The sequence below is a fragment of the Cydia pomonella genome, chromosome 1 (genome assembly GCF_033807575.1).
Source record: "Cydia pomonella isolate Wapato2018A chromosome 1, ilCydPomo1, whole genome shotgun sequence".
Taxonomy (NCBI): domain Eukaryota; kingdom Metazoa; phylum Arthropoda; class Insecta; order Lepidoptera; family Tortricidae; genus Cydia; species Cydia pomonella.
This window is the reverse complement of record NC_084703.1, coordinates 7579248-7599100: the sequence shown is the minus strand read 5'-3', so window position 1 is coordinate 7599100 and position 19853 is coordinate 7579248. Positions and strand designations below refer to the sequence as shown.

Below are 19853 nucleotides of genomic sequence, written 5' to 3'. Positions count from 1 at the left end.
CAGGTATTATTCCATATAAAATTATAAATTTATTTATAGATAAATGTCGTCTTTATCTAAATACACAGAATTTATAGACGAGACTCATTATGATTATTTCAGACTGCTTTTGCACTCTTCTGCGCGACTGTTTACTTCATTACCCTACTTTATAAGGCATTCTACTCGATAATTTCACAAGTAAGTGGATGTGCTTTAGATAGGTAGCCACCTAATCAGGGATCAAACCAAAATAAATTCTATCTTTATTATTTTTAAATCAGCAATATCACAAATTCTATACCACAATACTATGATTCATATTTTTGACCATTTATTCATATTCCATCTAACGACGTTTTTCTCAAAACAGAAGGAGAGGAATAGATTCGGAAGTGGCAACACGATGTTTCTTCTGTGCAATTACATCACGGTACCTATGTTAACGATGCTCGCCGGGCAGAAAGCGCACAACGAGGCGGACCAAGTGGTCAGAACATTGGCTCGGCTGCAAAACATACTATTGAGAGGTAAGTCCAAAGAGTACAGTCAGCATCAATAGTAGCGGATTAAACAACGTGCCGAAAGTATCTGTCATCCCAGATAACTTTTCCAAATGCAGATAAATTTCTACAATTCACGTTCCAAAGTATGTCTTTTGCAGTCTTAGTTGTTCTATTCAAGACATCACTTTTTGTTAAGCTGTTACAGAATGGTAGATACTTATGAAGCGTTATTTGATCCGCTACTTTTGATGCTGACTGTACTATAATATACAGGTAAGTCCCATCCAGTTACATCCAGCATGATATACAAGCGTGTATTTTTGATGCGATTTCGTAATATAAGGAATTCAATTTAGGCCCTAATGAACACACCTATAGGTTTTATAAAATATGTACGACTTTTATTTGGCATTATAAAATAATTCAGTAAGAAAAGTATCCTTACTTTGTTTTAATTCAAAACATTTTAATTCAAGTTACAAATGGTTACAAGCGATCACGACCTACGAAATACATTGCCGTGCGAAAAATTAAATAAACATATTACGCTCCGGTAGTTAAGTTAAATTACAAATAAAACTTTCAGGAATCGTTTCATAGCACTAAGAACCAACGTCTAGTTTAACTTTGCGGTTATATAAAAAAATCCGGTCAATATTATGTAAAAAAAATATAATTTTTCATCGGAAAACTGTGGAGATAAAGGGGGAACGGTTTTTTTTAATCATTTTCCTCCATAATTCTTTGTTTTCCACTACTAAAATATAATAAAAAAATATTATGGACCGGTCAATTTGAGCTCTTTCAAATGAATCGCCACTTGACCTAATAGTCACTAGACTGAAATTTTTCCCCCTCTTCATATTGTCCATTTCCCTTAGTTATTAAAAATAAAATAACAAAATAATATTATTTCAAATCGAGACGGACGGACAGACGGACAGAGTCGCACCATAAGGGTTCCTTTTGTACCTTTTTGGTACCGAAACCTACACTTAAAAGCTTTGGAATATGGCACGCACTGGGACCGTGCATGACGACATAGCGGTTACGTATTTTGTCACAACTGTTAGAGTTAGACCAAGCTAACAATAAATGTTTAAGTATAACAATCAATGTTTACTGCAATGCTGACAGCCAATGCCAGAGGCTCTACTATCGACATTTCTGTATCTGCCTCTCTATGGCTCAAACACACACAGCGAAATTTTGATATTAGTTTTTCGCGGTAGGCCCTCAACCCCAATGGTTTCTGTGAATGTGATCTGGCTGTGATGTTTTCGGCTTCCCCCACCACCCTTTGCTTTGCACTCAGCGAATGGCTTAGCGTGAACTAATCTAGCCGTGGGCGAAATCGCATCTGCGAAACCCTTTTCTTTCAATCAGACGTACTTGTAGCTCATGAATGGTTTTCGTATACCTAAATCATTTACGGTATCATATGGACACCGTTCAAAAGTAAAAACGTAAAATAGTTATAAAAACAAAAAAACTTTTTTATTCCTCTCCACGCTTAAACCGCTGAATAAATTTAGTAAAAATTTGTTATAGAGACAGACAGAGTCTCGGTGAAGAACACAGTTATACCCAAAAGTTATCCCTTAAGGGTGTGAAAACAGGGGAGGAAATTTGTATGTGGAATCAATAACCGCGGAATCGATTTAGATAAAATTTGGTATAGAGTGAGTCCCGGGGAAAAGCAGAATAGTTTTTATCCCAAAAATTATCCCTTATAAGTGAAGTAAATAACCGCTGAACTGATTTAGATGAAATAAATCTACATTCTACATCTTTGATTTAGTTGAAAATTATACCAAATTTGACTTAGAACCTAAACTTAAACAATGATTTAACCTCAGCATTATTAAACAGTAGCCGACGCTAAAAAAAATCTGCTTCAAAAACCTGAGTGGCTTCACTTCTTTAATAATCTTAGGAACACCACACCAAGTTTAATTCTGCCAAAGGAGATCGTTTGTTCAGTCAGAGAACACTGTATTTGACCATTTTATGTCATGTGCAAGCACAAGTAAATGTGTGTTCCCAAGGTAATAAAAGGGGCTGGCTCCTGCTGGGCCCCCTTAAATGCAAAGCTGTGGGCGAGGGCCCGCTACGCCCACGCCTAGCTACGCCACTGGCTATAGTCCCAATAGACAAATAACAGCATGGTATTCAAAACTGTTACCAATTAGCCCAAAAAGCACAAAAGTCCGACACAGATCATTTCATTACTATTTCAAAATTTCGTTACGATTGGTTAAGTTATGGAGGATTTTGACGCAGGATTTTTCGCCTAAGCTGCAGTTGTCCTTACCACCCTAATTTTAGGACCCACGGCAACGCGGCACAAATATTCACCTAAAATTCTCAAATCTGAGACAGGGCTTAGCTGGCCTTTCCTCTTAAGATACATTATACACCGTAACACCGAGGTTATCCTTCATAGTGTTTTCTTATTTATTTAGGTAAGAAACCTACCTAATCGTTTTAATTGCCAGAGCCCCTAGTGTAAATTTATTCAAAAGCGTAAAGTAATTTTGTATGGGATTTAGAAATAGCGCGCCAAGCGGGACGTTTTGGAAACTCAAAATCCCATACAAAATGAGACTTAACGCAAACGCGTACGTCATGTTTCGCAATCGAATATACACTAGGGGTACTGGTCGTTTCGACCCACATATGGTTTTAATTTATTAGATTTACTTTCTTATCTTATTTGCGAAAGTATTATCTAGGTCCATGGGGTCCCAGCGCGCACAAGTTTTTTGGAGAAATCGCGAAACGTCTGGTTGACGTAACTGGCGACCGAAGAGCTGGCGGCTTCCTCGCACAACGTATCAGTATTGCGATACAACGAGGAAATGCCGCCAGCATCCTTGGTACAATGCCTCAAGGGCCTATTTTAGATATAAGCTAGTTATAGTAATCATCTGTATATATCCATTATGTATATTGTTATTGTCAATAAATAGATTTTTCATTATTTTTATGAAAACACATGGACTGTGATTAATAGGTAAGTAGGTTTGTTAAGGCGAGAAGTACCTTAGCCGAATGAACTGTGCGTTATCAAACTATTTACATGATCGCTTTTAGTTTCGGATTAGAATAACTTTAAAGTGAAATAGCCCCAGGTCAAGTTTTGGTATTCTCGATTAGATTGTTTATCAAGCGAATTGTGTGTACTCGCGTGTTACCGCTAAACAATGTCATGAAGTTTAAGTTCTCATGAACAAAGCTGTTATAAGTGTTATAACCTAAGGTATCTCAAACTAAAAACAATCATGCTGTAACTAACAATAAGTCACGTTACAATAAAACTATTTTCAGTGCGTGGGGATGGCGTGGCAGAACTGAACAAAACGGTGATAAACCTTCACCGACTAATGACAGTGAAGCGCATTAGGATCGAGATACTCTCCGACGTGGTCCTGCACATGCCTATGCTGCCTGATATTATTCATACTGTAATATCCTATACTATTCATTTTCTTCAATTTAATCACATTGTGTGAGAGGTGTTTACACAAGACATAACAAATATGCACATGCACGACACTGTATTTAATGTTTTTACTTAATTTTTTATATTCTTATTTGTATTCAAGTGTTCAATAAAAGCAACAAATTTAACACACTTTGTACCTATTCATTTTTAGTCAATAACATCTCTAGTTATATACTAGTCCTAGGTAAATATTTAAGTAGTAAGTAGGTGATTGACATTATAGTAGGAGATACGTTATATCTACCCTCATATGTTATTTGTTTGTGATAAGGGATAAATGATACATAATGTTCACATTGGCACACTGCACGTAGTTTGCCTAGTAAAATTGCGTACGGTACTAGATTAACCGATTTTTTTTTATACGATCTAGGCAACTAAATCAACTTTTTAATTAGGCGGGCTATTACAGTTAGATTATGTATTAAATAAGCTTTCATTATATATATCATATATCCGATTAAATAACAAACAAAAAAGTTATTTTTTCTGTCCCTACGCATTGTCCTAAATAGGCAACCTATTTTCAATATGTGTCAATGTCAATATTATCTATCATTTACTTCTTATCGCAAATAAATAACAGATATTCCTTATAACGTATCTTAGACTACGAGTATTGAAGCAGATTAACCTATTAACAATTTTAATCCTTTATCTGACTTAAGGGCAGATAAAGCGTCATTGGCGTCCAATAGTCGTAATGAATATAATTATGGAAAAATAAAAGAGAGCCTCGAAGGTTAAGTATAGTAGATATTTTGTACAGATGTGCAAGTTGCAGAAAGTTTCCAAAAACTTGGAAAAGTTCTCGGATATTTTGGAAGATTTCACAATATATTAAGAGGGCATCGTCCATCCAGTGGAGCCCTCATTAGGGGAATTATGTTCTCTAATAAAACAATCCATTCTGTATAATCCAGTAAGTACATATGTCGCGAATCGAGTTACGTACAATCGAGTCAGATCAGTAATCAGATATCGATATCGCGATTATAAGTCGGCAACTTGAATTATATTTTTATAAGTGGGTAGGAGAATACTCTTGAATTTCCGACGTAACAGAGCGCTCGACCATTTTGCCTGAGGCAGCCATAGTGATTAGTCAGTAGTGTTATAAAGTATATTAGTTTAAGTGCCACGTGCTGACGTCGGATTACCGTGACAACGACACCTTATCTCTTGCAAGTTCAAGGCTAAGGAAAAGTGAGGTACAAAAGGTAATGTAGAAGAGGCAAGATGACCAACTGGAACCAGGTAGTGGTTGTCCAGGATATAATTAATGTTTCCGACTTGTCATCGCGATATCGATATCTACCTACACGATCTGACTCGATCGTAACTCGATTCGCGACAACATATATTAATGTTGTAGTCCTATTGATTCTCCAACGTTTGATCTTTGTCAAGTAGTTTTAATTTGCATTTTTTTTGCTTTATCAGCTAAACAGCAAATGGACGCCACTTTTTTCCGCTTAGGTGATGAAGACAAAAGCAAGTCATATAAAACTATGTCATATAGACCAAAAATTATGGAATAAGTACACAAAACTTAAATATTCGAATAACATTCATCAATATTATATTTATAGTATGTACGTATGTATGTGTGTATTATATTTATGGTATATATGTCTGTTTGTATTTATGCAATATTATGAAGTGTGTGAATATAGTTTACTTTTCCTTTGAATACATTGTTTTGCCCTATGGTGGACTGGTAGAGAATGTCATTTGGCATTAAGTCCGGCATTTGCACATAGTTGTATATTTTGTGCAATAAAATTGAAATAAATGTACTGAATTATACACAAATGAATTGGTTTATTAGAAAACCCAATCCGTAATGAGGGCGCCATTGGACGGACGGTCGATACAGTCTTAAGAAAAATTTCCAAAATATACAAGAACTGCACTGTACAGCACTGTAGTGTGCAATGTTTAAAAGTGCATGGACAAATTCGAACCTGATGGTACATATTTTGGGCGTTGTAATTAAAATTAATAAGGGTTAAAATTTTACGCCGCGTTTTCAATAGTTGACAAGCATTATTGTAACTACATAAAGATTTATGAGTGGATAATTTCGGATAAAAATATGGTACACTTAACTAGATTGAAAACAAAATTACCCAGCGACCGTTGCCCAGCGACACAAGTAGCCAAACTCCATTATGTGATGAAACTAATTTTCATACCTATTTATTGATACATTACATAAAAATGATGATTAGATACCTATATGTATATATGCTTGTATTTTTCAGCTTCATAAATACATATATAGGTATGCACTTTTGGTGAGGTGTGTACCTAATTATTTTGTAAGGGTCGTTTTCTGCAGATTTATTTAGTGAACATGTAAACCCACCGTGTCGGCTATTTATGTTCGCAACGACGGAAGCCCATGTGATTTAATTCAAGCAAGACGATATTGTGATGAAAGTTTGCTGTCCAACAAAATGACGTAAATTGAAAATGAATATTGCCTATAAGTAATTATAAATAATATTACATTTTCAACGCTATGTTGAGGTGTTACATCGAGAATTTTCAGAGTAATATCTTGTGAGACAGCATTAAGAGGAAACATTAGTGGTATTTTTTCCATACACACATCGGCATTTTCTTCTCTGGATTTTGGCCCTATAGCATAATTTAGATGATTTTTTTATTAGTTCAATATTACCAATACCTGTGTCTGTGTGTTTTGCTTACCTTGATATTCTTGTTTTTATAAGCACTAGGTTACTTTAAAAAGCACTTAAAACGGCCAAATAAATACGAAGTAAACAGACGCCTGGCATACAAAATCGGCAACAATAAACGTAAAACTCAAAACAGTCAGACATAGATAATTGCTTTATCATTCTGTTTCTAAAATGTTATTACAATTGGTTAAGTTTTGGAGGAGGAAAATGTCGAGAACGAAACCTCGTGTTCTAAAACTTTTACGCAGGAATTTTTCGTCTAATCTGCAGTCGTCGTTATCGCACTTATTTTAGGAGCCGCCTCCACCAGCGCGACGGAGATATTTACCTAAAATTCTCAAGTCTGAGAAGGGGCTCAGCTGTTATTTCCTCTTAAATTAACCCACTCCCTGTCGTGCATACGCCGTCTCAAGTCGCAGAGTTCTGCGTTGCTACTCCAGGTATTGCAAAGAGCACAAACTATGATGAGGAAACGGCCTTTTGAGCGAAGTTTCCTTTGCACAAAATGGTTATTAGACGTATTTCGATTTTATAAGATTAGAAAAATAACAGGTGTATTAACTCACGTTTCTTTATTGAGTTATAAATATTTCAGCCATCGAACGGAAATATTAACATTAGTTTGGGACAGCATTTTCCAAACTATGGGTCGCGATCCATTGGTGGGTCGCGAGTGGAATTTTAGAGGGCCCTGAAACAAGAAGACATGCCAAACGATCGAGTTAACAGCCGGTAATAATAAAATTTCATGCTTCGTATTTAAGACAGCCAAGAGGTGAGTCCCGAATTTGGCAGTTTTGTTAGGTGGGTCGGAGCCCAGTTAACTTTGGGAACCACTGGTTTATTAGGATATTTTGTTTGTGTTATTTCAGGTAAGGTAAGGTATAAAGAGCAATTTATCTAATCTTATACCACGAAGTACAGCATTTTTAACAAAATTTTCTTTTGAGGCATGATTTTAGGAAAAAGATAATTTACATCGATTTTTCCACGTAACCTTCGCTCCCTACATAAAGTACAAATCGAGCCTATAAAGTGTCTTTTGTACCTAAGCTGCTGCAAAGTCAAATTACTAAAAATATATTTTTTTTTTCATCTCCATGTTCTCGATTAATAATGGCTCACCCTAGGCAGGTAATTGGACCCACTCCCTTTCCCCGTACCCTAACTAGCCGCCACATTTCAATCGCGCCGCATTTCCGCGTTTCAATTTTCAACCTCTAATTAATGAAATATTCATTTAATTCTGACGTGGCGAAATTTTACCGCCCATAACTAAAAAACCATATGTCTCTATGACATTCGTACGGCTATACGACTTTTTAGGTGTGTTAAGAAACTTCGCTCATAAGAATGGACTTAATTAAAACAATCACGCGTAATTCTCCCGCTAGCCGCAAAATATGTATATTATTCAATATTTTGCAGTTTTCAATTCGAACAGTAGCTCAAGGGTAATTTGACGAAAAATATTGCAATTTACCAGTTAAATTAATCATGAACCGAGGACCGAGAGCTTACGCAGTGCTTATTTATAATAAAATGTTTAAAGGTGGCTTGATATAAGAATTATAAATGTAAAGGTACCGTTCGGATTCAGACTGCACCAGCAATTACTGCTGCAACGGGTCATTACTGTCGACTGCATTACTGCCGCAATGTCAAAATAAATGATGATGCTCCGGAATTTTGATTCGGCGGTATCATTGCGACGGCATTCAGGCAGCATTTTGTGGCGGATCGGTCGGCAGTATTGTCGCCCTGCAATACTGCAGCAGTAATGCTGGCGCAGCCTGAGTTCAAACTCCACCTTAAATCGACCGCAATCCTACGGTATTGAAAACAGCAACTAATTGAGAATTATGAGATATGAAACCGCGAATTGGACGACAACGAAAGAAAAATATGAGTGTTGTCTCTTAAGAGTATAATTTAGTTTTCATGCGGTAATTGTTGTAGCTTTTTTTACCTTAATTATCTAATTGCAATTAAATAAAGATAATAAATATGTTTGAATTTTAGGAATTATAATTAATTTGTTTGTAATTTCAATTTCACAAAATAAATATTTAAAATAATACTAAAAAGGGAACGGTACAGTGGTTTTTCACCAATGTCCAAGTAATATAATAAATTATTTATAAAATTAAATCATGATGTAAAAAATATGTCCTAGAAATTTGTATGAAATTTGTAGTTTCCCCTACGTCACGCACATACAAGTTAATATTTTTTCATACTAAAACGTGACGTAATGGAACGGTCATTTTGGGACATCTTTTTTAATGGTAGGATGGAGAATGCTGTCGATTCTGGGTAGAATGAGCCCAAGAGTGTCCAGATCTGTAAGAACCAGGCCGCGTAGCCAACGTTACAATCGTTAACGCTCCGTAGCGTATCGTAGTCATCTCTCTCTATCACTCTTCTTTATTACTGCGACTGTGACAGTTGCGTTTCGTTCGCCAAGGAGCGTGAACGATAGGCACGTTGGCTACGTGGGCAAGATTTCAATATTTATTTTAGAAAACGCTCACCTTCTAAGCGCTTCAAAGTGCTACGGGTTATGTAGCTAGTAGAGCTCTTATGGTACCTGTACCTTTCCGAAAATTTACCGTAGCTTAAAGGTTGCTTTGCGCTTGCGCTCTGAGTACCGATTCATAGTATTCATACTTATTAATTGATGTCAAATTGCCTCCATTTTGACATTCGCCCGCATATCTCATATTTGTGGAAGGGCTATAGGGACCATGCGCGTTGGAGGGTCTGCCATCTTGTGGCCTGAATCGGAACAATAAACATGTAAATTTACACTTCACGTTTTTTCTTGTGTATAGTAGGTTCTGCCGTCTTGTGGGCTCTACATCGGTACAATAAACATCACATTTACGCCTCGCGCCAAAAATCTGACGGATTCTGTGCTGCCTCCTACAGTTCATGCACGCTCCCTCATAAAATTTCGCACAAATATAGAAACGCAAATGAGACACATACATAAGATAAAACAGCGATGAATTTTTGAAGATCGATGCAGATTCTAATTAAAAACGCATCCCTTACTTACTACTAAGCAAAGCGATTTCAGCGTGTCGTGCAGATTGATTTTGCTGAAATCGAATTTAAGTATCGTATTTTACGTTTCTAAATATCGTTCTAGCCGCCACGCCATATTGTTTTATTTGTCATACATTCGGTTGAACAAAGTCTCAGCAAAAACTCATCTTCAATGAGTGTGATAGACTATAAACCTTTTTTCAACGCTACCTCGTAGTAATGCTCCATTTAATTGATGAATGCTGATGAAAACTAGTGCGCAAGGGAGTCGTTTGGTTTGCGCAATGGTGCCATTGCTATAAATTGCTTTGCCTGTTTATATTGAAGTAAGTAGGGTCAGCATCAATAATAGCGGATGAAAGAACGCGCCAAAAGTTTCTGATATTCCGGATAACTTTACCGAATATTGATAAATCTCTAAAATTTACGTTCAAAAGTATATCTTTGAACGGCTCAATTGTTCTTCATATAGAACCACCACATTTTGTTAAGCTGTTACAGAATGGTAGATACTTTTGAAACCATGTTTGATCCGCTACTTTTGATGCTGACTGTACAAAAAAATGAAAAAATGTAAAGACACGCCTCTATTGACACATGGGTCACATGACGTAATTAATACTTTAATTAAGTTTCCAACCCATCCAACCTTTTTAACAAGTTTTTATTTAACTTGTATACCAGTAATATATGATCACGCGCCATATTGCGGAATTTCACTGGAACTAATTTTTTCATACTAAACTGAACTGTCACTCTATACATGAGAATAACAGCGCCCTCTTGATAATGATCAATTGATCATATATGTCTGGTCGGGCTTTACCTACCTATGTATGGCCAAATCTTGATAGTTAAAGACTCACTTTCCGATTTATGATGAAGCTGAAAATTTGCTTACATATGTAAATTGGATGACGATGCAAAATTATGGCACCATCGAGCTCATCTGATGATGGAGACAGGAGGTAGCCTAACTAAAAATGAAGGTTATATTTAAAACTACATGACACAGTACTTAATAAAGGTATGTTTTCTTACCTGCTTGCGACTTGTATTGAACTCTAGTATTATTTATTACTATTTGTAATAAGGATTGCAAATCAACTCTAAACTGTATTACGTGGTGTTTCTATACACGTACCTATAGTCCAAAGCAGGGGTTTCCAACCTTTTATGCGCCGATTCTTTTAAAGTGGTAATATACTTCTTCTTCCTCTTCTTCCTCGCGTTGTCCCGGCATTTGCCACGGCTCATGGGAGCCTGGGGTCCGCTTGACAACTAATCCCAAGATTTGGCGTAGGCACTAGTTTTTACGAAAGCGACTGCCATCAGACCTTCCAACCCAGAGGATAAACTAGGCCTTGTTGGGATTAGTCCGGTTTCCTCACGATGATTTCCTTCACCGAAAAGCGACTGGTAAATATCAAATGATATTTCGTACATAAAGTTCCGAAAAACTCATTGGTACGAGCCGGGGTTTGAACCCGCGACCTCCGGATTGCAAGTCGCACGCTCTTACCGCTAGGCCACCAGCGCTTATTAAAGTGGTAATATACGACCAGAATAAATTATAAGTTTTCGATTGGTAAACCTGTGAATGCTTTGGTAGCCGAGCCTCTTTACCATCTCACTGTAGCTTTTTTACACGTTTATCTAAAAAATGCTCTCCTTTGTGTAAGGGCTGTGCCGAAAACAAACTGTTAATTTCAAACGGCTGTAATTTTGCAACATGGTTTCGACGTTTTTACCGCGATAGTTTAATAATTATATTATATATTCCAATATAATTCTGGTTGGTCTTTTCCGAATAGCATGAAAGTTTTGTGCATTTCGTAATAAATAACTAATTTAGTATGTTAATTTTCTCTTGAACAGAGGCCTCGAAGTGGCAGACCTATAGGAACAAGTGACTCTGGGCACGCCAGATAGATTGCTAATAAAATTTGCGAAAACGAAGCATGCCTGTCATATTTATCGTAAAAACTGGAGTACATATGCGGCTAAAGTGGAACTAACTACGACGAAAGTCAGTTCAGTTCTTCGTACGAAGCTAGCTAGCTAAAGTAACCGAAACCGAAATTTGTACAAATATCGCATTTGGTAACAGACGAAGAGCAGACTAAGAGCATCAAACGTCCTGCAGTGCCGTTATGTCATATATTATTGGACTCAAATCAGAAGGGTATTAAAAGAGAAGAATTAAACAGCTAAAAAACTATAACACTTCCAGCAAGCGATGGGCTGATGCAGGCAAATATGAAAACCGGGTCCGTAAAAAGCTACCACTGAATGCGTTAGGAAGAAGCTATGTATCACTCCTACAGAAATATTATATTCTTTTTAAACTTTCAATTAAGTATTTAAATTAAAAGTAGCTTTTTATTGTAGTTATTCTTAAAACCTTAGTTTGTCCTCAATCTGTTATTTTTTTCATTTGAAGTTTACAGTTTTTTCTCGGTACACCCCTTATATAAATAATAAAATTAGTGCTACAATTAAATGAAAATCGTAACAACATATTTTTAGATATATAAATCTAGGTACGAGTTACCTACATCAGCGTTTCCCAAACTATGGGTCGCGACCTATTGGTGGGCCGCGAGCGAATATTGAGTGGGCCCTGAAACATAAGATGACATTCCGCTCGATCGGGCTATCTGAGCGTTATCAATATTATTTTATGCTCCCTTTTTAAGACGGCCAAGAGGTGGGTACCGAATATGGCAGTTTTTGTTTGAAGGGTCGGAGCCCGGTTAACTTTGGGTACCACTGACCTACATAGATCTTCGGTTTGAAATATGTAATTTCCAGAAGTCTAAATAGTTGGGTAGTTCGCGCCGTCTAATTTACAGTTGTCTATAATTTGGTATTTATTACGTATAGCCCTTATCTTATACATTTAAATCTAGGCAGTGTTAGCTAATCTATAGAGACTTTTCAAAAAATGAATCAGCAGGTAAAGTAAAATTTGTATCGTACAATGTCACCTTGAAACGATTGCCGGTGGTCCACTCGGTATTTGCGCGCTGGCTTGCGTCCAAGTCGATATAGGTCGGCGCACGAGTACAGCCCTCGTGAACTAAGGTACTTCGATTTCAAAAAACGTGTCGGACGGGTCGTTGATCTGGACCGACGGTAACCGATCTTGAAAGGAAATTACATAGTTGTGGACTTATGCCGCCCTACACACACCATATATACGATAAGTATTTAAAATCTTATTCTTCATTTCAGGTCAATAATGTGGGCCTACCACTACACATACAACTTGCAGTTGAATATTTCATAGGATACGATATGAGCTTTGGTAGTCGACATTCAAATCGGATGTCAGCGTTTCGGTCGCCAATGAGTTTTCAAAATGTCAGTTATTATTTTTACCAGCAATAGGAAAGCAGACGACATCGGCCTAATGGCAACAAGTCTAGGGCCTGCATTAGCTCTTGGATTGCCCAGCAAACACTGAGCTTCTACAATGAAAGCGTTATATGATAAAACGTCCAACTTATAGTTTTGGTCACCTAATTTAAAAAAGCAAGAATAATTAGGGCCACATGTTGGGGTAAGTAAGTCTTATAGGTAATCTTATTTGCAGTAATTCCAAACGTTTCACAAACAAAGAAAAATCTGTACTTATACCAAACTTTTTTTTTCAATGTCTATAATTTACTTAGTTAAGTATAATCGCACATCCTTGGGACACAAGGTTGATTTGATGTTAATTATTTTCGTTGTCTTGTTTCTGGCCACTCTGTCACACTTGTATTTTTATCTTCAATTAAATTCTGAACAATAATCATTATACAGACGGCACATTCGAATAACTGGAGAATTTGTTGAAACATCATTATTACTAAGAGGGCAGGAAAACATTCGGGGATGACGAATAGGTCTCTTGCTATATATAAACTTAAATTCTTGTAAAATATGAGCGTCCACTAAGGAGTTTATAATTTTAAACAAGAGTTACCGACATCAGCAATTTTACGCCTAAAAATTATGCAACTTGAAAAAATCCAATTCTGTTTTCGTAACGTGGATTGACGTCAACCAATTTTTATACTAGCAAGCCTAAGTGCACGAGCTTGGACAGGCTCTAGTATCTGGGTATGAATTGAATATATAGGGCTCCATATGAAAGAGTTATACACAATAATGTTTCTTACTAAAGAGTTTATCCGTGTAATCATTAATTAAGAACTTTTTTAAGTTACACTTAATTATGACTTGCCTGTTGCTTACCTCTTCTTAATGTGTTGTATTATTTGTATTGTTTCTATATTGAGGTGTGCACTAAAGAGTATTTGTATTGTATTGTATGACCCCGTAATAATTTCTGAAAATTTACCGAGTAGCAATGTACTGCAAGCATTAGGAGACAATACATCGCATGACATGACATTACGAACATTTTATAGTAACTGTCCACAAGCGTTGACAGTTACTTTATAAAGCTCGTAAGTTGTCCGTTGCTTTACATTGCCGGGGAATTATTTTGTATGCTATGTTAACTTCCATTTATACATTCACCCTTGTTGAACGTACACGTATAGCATACGCTTTCACACTGTCATGCATGTATATAACTTAAATAGAAATGGCTTAATTGTCGTAACACAATGGAATCAATTAACTTTTGACTAATTACAGGTCCCTAACTATGTACTTTTTTGCAATTCACTCAGTTTTTTTTTTAGGTTAAGGTTTATTGATTTAGTGTCCCCTCTATTTCAGATCGAATAATGTTCAATGTTAATAACAGATTTAGACCACTATATAATATTTTAGACTACTCTCTAACGTATATCAAAATAAATCAAATCGGAGACGGACATTTGGGTACCTATCCTTGTTAGTATATAGTAGGTTTCTCATCAATCGACCTTTGAACGGGCTCTCCAAACCCTTTGACTTCCAAACACAGATCACCTTAACCTTTAAAAGCGCTACCTTAGGCGGCTTCAGCAAATTCCCCGAAGTTTTCATAGATCTATCAGAAGCACTCCAAAACCCGAGTTGCCAAACAAAACCCAATCGTTGTTATTTGTTTTCTTAAGACATAATGGTTTAAGTTTTCGTCAAATCTGTTTACACTGCGGTGTTGCGTTAAAATGCTGGAATCACATAGGAGTTTGTTTTCATAGAGTGACTTTTTGTTATCGAAGAAGTGCTTACGCCTTGTGGGCGGTGCACGGATTGCGGTGTAGCATATGCTAACATTGCTCACGCGGCGTAGGCGGGCTCTTATTCATGGAGGAAAGAACAGCAATCCGATCACTGAAAAATAACTATTTTCGGACGCTAAACTACGGCGGAAAAATATTAAGCGTACAGGAGGCGAGTTCAATTCATTTTAATGACAGCGTGACATTGACAGAAGATGCTATGTCGATCGAGACTATCAAGCAACTTTTAGCCGCCTAAATTACACATTATTTTGATGTCGTTTATCTTTGGTGATTTCTATGTCTGTAACACTCGGGAGGTCTATCAAAGAACCGGAAATATTATCAATATTTTCTGATACGTTCAACCAATTTAGCTTAGAAAAGGCCAAGTGGTTGATGGATCACGCATAAGGCTGGGTTCCGTAGCTGTACATCAGTATATTATCTCAGTATACATTAATAGTAGGTATGCTAGTGGTCCTAGGTTCGAATTCTGATAGGAGAATTTGTGTGTTATGTGATGAGTACCAACTTCTTTGCTTAGGTAGGGCTAGTACAAAAGGAAACGACAGAAAAATTATATCTAACTACCGAACCTGCTTACAAAAGGAGAATCGGTTCAGAAATGTGACCTGCATAGAACAACATCCGGACGTACGAAAGCATTTCTGCCCAAGCGGATATGGATACCTTGGCTAACTCTCGGTCAAATTATAGGTAAATTTTCACTACTACTTGTACTAGCAATCGCGAAGGTCGCGAATTCAAAGTGTTAAAACCCCAGCTCGTACCAATGAGCTTTTCGGTGAAGGAAAACATCGTGAGGAAACCGGACTAATCCTAACAAGGCCTAGTTTACCCTCTGGGTTGGAAGGATAGAGTCGCTTTCGTAAAAACTAGTGTCTACGCCAAATCTTGGGATTAGTTGTCAAACGGACCCCAGGCTCCCATGAGCCGTGGCAAAATGCCGGGACAACGCGAGGAAGAAGGACTTGTACTAGTAATACGAAAAAGATATTGGAAACTTTCCCTGCTTCAGCCAAACATAACATGACCTAAGTACTAGAGAATGCCCATATGAACAAATAGATGATTGGTTTAAACTTTTTAAAAGAATAATGTTTGTATAAAGGTTGACTCACGCTACACAGGGGCAGGGCCGGGCCGGAGCTTCCGGCGCATCGTTTTCTATGGAAAGCATTACGTCATCACCGGAGCTCTGGAGTGGCCCGGTGCGGGCTCGGAGCGGAGACTAGCCGGTCATACTATGAGCAAAAATCGGACTTCCCGGAGCCTCCGGACCACCCGGTGACTCAATTCTTCTTTTCGGGTGATATTCCACTAGTCTAAGATCTTTGTCCAATGTGCATTGCGTCTCACTCTCTCATTAAGCAAAATGTGAGACGCAAATACACATTGGACCAAGATATTGGAAAGATGAAAAACCAAAATACCACCCTTCGCAATGTGCATGCTCGGATGTGTCGGTATATATTTTCCAAAATAAGAAGGTTACAAAACGTCATAAATTTGTTTGTTAAATATGGATGGTATAGCCAATACATTACTTGATCGGGTTATATTTTACTTGGCTCAGAGAGAAGTTAATTAACAATGACTGTCAATCTCTATATGAAACCAAATTTCTGTAAATAAAGCTACACAATTCTACATATTGCCGGTTTTGTGGAAAGCAATAAAATAATAATACTTTATTTTAGTATTTTTTATTTTTATTTTAGTCACGCTCGCTCCACATTTTACTCGAGGTGGTCACAGAACACATGTATCTCGGGTTAATAATCGACCACAGATTCAACTGGGGGCCGCATATTAACTATGTGTGCGATAAGTTAAGAGCCATTCTAAGCAAAATGTCAATCCTAAGGTATAAATTACCGTACAAAACCCTACGTATGCTGTACCTAGCCCTCGCTGACTCTGTGATCGGTTACGCTTTGAGTACTTATGGTAAAACCTATAAAACATATATAGAAAAAATATATAACTTACAAATAAGATTATTGAAGACACTTGTACCTAAGCATATCAAAAAGAAATACGAAACAGAATATGCACAACTTTTCAAATACTGTAATGTACTTCCGGTTCAAAATAAGTGTAAACTAGCCATACTAACAGAAGAATATCACTATGTTACTAAACTAAAAGTAAACAAAAGATGTATAAAACTAAGAAGTCTACAGAGACAAAACAAATATTGTAAACCCAAATATAATAACATATATGGCACTAGGCTGTATACATATATATTACCTAAAATATTAAACGATTTGCCAGAAGATGTTCGTGTAAAGTACTTAAATGGTAAACATATAAAAAAAGTAATTAAAATGCACTTATTGACATCAAACGACACAAGCTACTTATACTAAGAATCCTACAATGTTTTCTTTTTTTTAAATTTAGACATAAGACATTAATATATGTATTGTTCTCTGAACTCCCCATCGGCACACAAACCTCCTCAAGGTTTTGCCTACGATGGGTCTTGTATTAAATTATAGACTGTAAATTGTTTGTTTATTCAATAAATAAAAAAAAAAAAAAAAAAACTTGAGATAGTTGATAGCGCCAGACAGACAGATGCCTAAGAATTTGTTACCAATTTTAATAGTTCCTAGATATTAACCAGTGTGTTAATTTTGTAGGTTTTAATGCAATGGAATAAAAAAATGTGCAGAAGAAGCAGAGCTTTAAGAACTAAATACTGCCGTTTTGTACTCGTACATATTGTTGGATTATTATATTATTGACAATGAAATAAATTATATAACTAAAGAATAACGTTGCCTGTTGTCTGCCTCTACATTTAATCAATTGTTTGTTTTTTCTTTTCTTTTGTATCTTTTTACTGAGGTGTTCCACTAAAGAGTATTCTATCTAAACTATCTATCTATCTATCTATGGATATGGAGTATCCTGAGTGATAAGACTGAAATGATTAAACTAAAATTAAAATTCATTACAAAACTAGTGCTAAGCTTTTTTAATTATTGTGTATGTAATTTTCTATCTACGCAAGGTTTATTACAAGCGACTTAGTTAAGTATTAATTTGATCTATATATATTTCCCGAACAACGCGGTATCCGTGAAGATTCATTTTTTATTATTTACTTTTCCATGTTAGGTGTTACTACATGAAAGTCGCAACGGTCGCAACACGGGCGACTCGGATATATACGTCAAAATTGTATAAGTTGCATATGTCTTGATTTATTTTATGAAATATGGAGGTGTTGCTGAAATGTAATTTAGTCGGATTATATTAAATGAGATATCTAGTAATGTTACTGCTTGTAAAAATTATTCATTAATGAGCATGTAGATTATAATGAATATGAATATTACTTTTTATTTGGTACGAAGTTAAATATAATGAAATATCTCGTTAATAAATTTGTAGATTACGGGAAACCATTTCTTTTAATTAATTTAGAGTCCAACTGATCTTCTGTAAATCTGCCTGCAGAGAGTACAAACATCATATTTCAGTGCAGTTATTGCATTACTCATAAAGGTGTCTTCACTATGGCATTGATGCATCAAGGCGTTTTGTTTACAGATGGTCTAACGAGAAACGCGAAAATCGAAATTTTGTTACCTATCTGCCTCTCTGTCTATCGAATATGCAAGAATGATAATGAGGCAAAAACCACAATTTAGATTTTTCTATTTCGTGGTAGGCCCCGTGTTTGTGTTAGTAACGCCCTCTACGCAGAGTTTTGCGTAATATTCCCTATTTTATGCCTATTATTACTGTAACTACTGAAATAATACAATAATACTTTTCGTATATTTTATTGTTCTTAAATTAATGATTAAGACGTGGAACGCGTAATTTCCTCAGGGGGAAGCCTATGTGCCTCTCTTTCGCAAAAAGATAGATCGCGCAGTGATAGAGAGGCAAATAGATGAACTTATGAATATTATGATTTATGAAGTGGTTCGCGGTTATAGCCTCAGGGCTACAGCAGCAGTCAGCTGTATTGTAGTATAGTAAGCGTCAGGATGTCAGGACCATGATAGCTATTTATAACGATATAAATAGCTATCATGGTCCCGACATCCTGACGCTTACTCCAAGTTTTAGTACCGTTTTTGTACTATTTGGTACATGACATCAAAAAAATTGTACCTCGCTAAAAATCGAGAAATATTGAAAATAATGTGATCAGCTATTCTGACGTCAGGTTGACAGGGCCAAGTCCAGTTTTACTAGTTGTAGGCCATTCAATGTGAACCGGGCCTTCAATATAGTTCAACAGTTAATATTTTTGGCTAAAACAGTTATGTATTTTAGAGAAGTGGAAATCTTGAGCGATTCGAGGGTTTGTAGACACGAGGGTTAAACATTTTTTTCTAACGAGTGAAACACAACATTTTTTATAGTACATATGGTACTACTTTACTGCACACTAGGGCGGTAATTAGCACTTTACGCGCCTATGTCAAAAATTTAAAGTGCCATATGTACTGTAAAACGTTGTATATGTGCGAATAGATAATTGGCAACTCGTTTCGATTTAAAACACTCCTTTCGGTCGTGTTTTAATTTACTGCCACTAGTTGTGAATTATTGAACTCGTCATGAATTAATGTATAATTACCACACTAACGCGAAAAAATAGAATAGAATAGTTTATTCATTATAAAAACACAATATAAATTTGCACCTCAAACTTTTAAATAATTATCTTCAAACATTATTATTATGTACATTTTACGTTAAATATTACAATAAAATTTACATTCTTTCATTTGATTTATATTGTTTTTCATTTATTATATTAACGTTAAATTCAGAGTAGTCATTAGTGAGGTATTCTTTAACGCTATACAGTGTGGTGTTAAAATACTAAGGTGTTAAAATTCCCTTGTACTTGCCTGGTACAACAAACTTT

General features: G+C 36.2%; 1 protein-coding gene across 5 annotated transcripts in view; it reads left to right on the top strand.

Annotated features, from left to right (window-relative positions):
• Positions 1-4122, top strand: part of LOC133527918 (uncharacterized) — a 47629-nt gene extending 43507 nt beyond the window's left edge. For 4 of the 5 annotated variants that reach the window (XR_009800953.1, XR_009800960.1, XM_061865151.1 and 1 more), the window contains 3 exons: positions 103-180; positions 353-509; positions 3816-4122. Coding sequence is in view for 3 of the 5 variants with exons in the window: in XM_061865151.1 (XP_061721135.1) it covers positions 103-180; positions 353-509; positions 3816-4000 (420 nt within the window). In the remaining 2 variants the exon portion in view is untranslated. The remainder of the gene's footprint in view (positions 1-102; positions 181-352; positions 510-3815) is intronic. The other variant, XM_061865285.1, reaches the window with a different exon arrangement.
• Positions 4123-19853: the final 15731 nt, after the last annotated feature.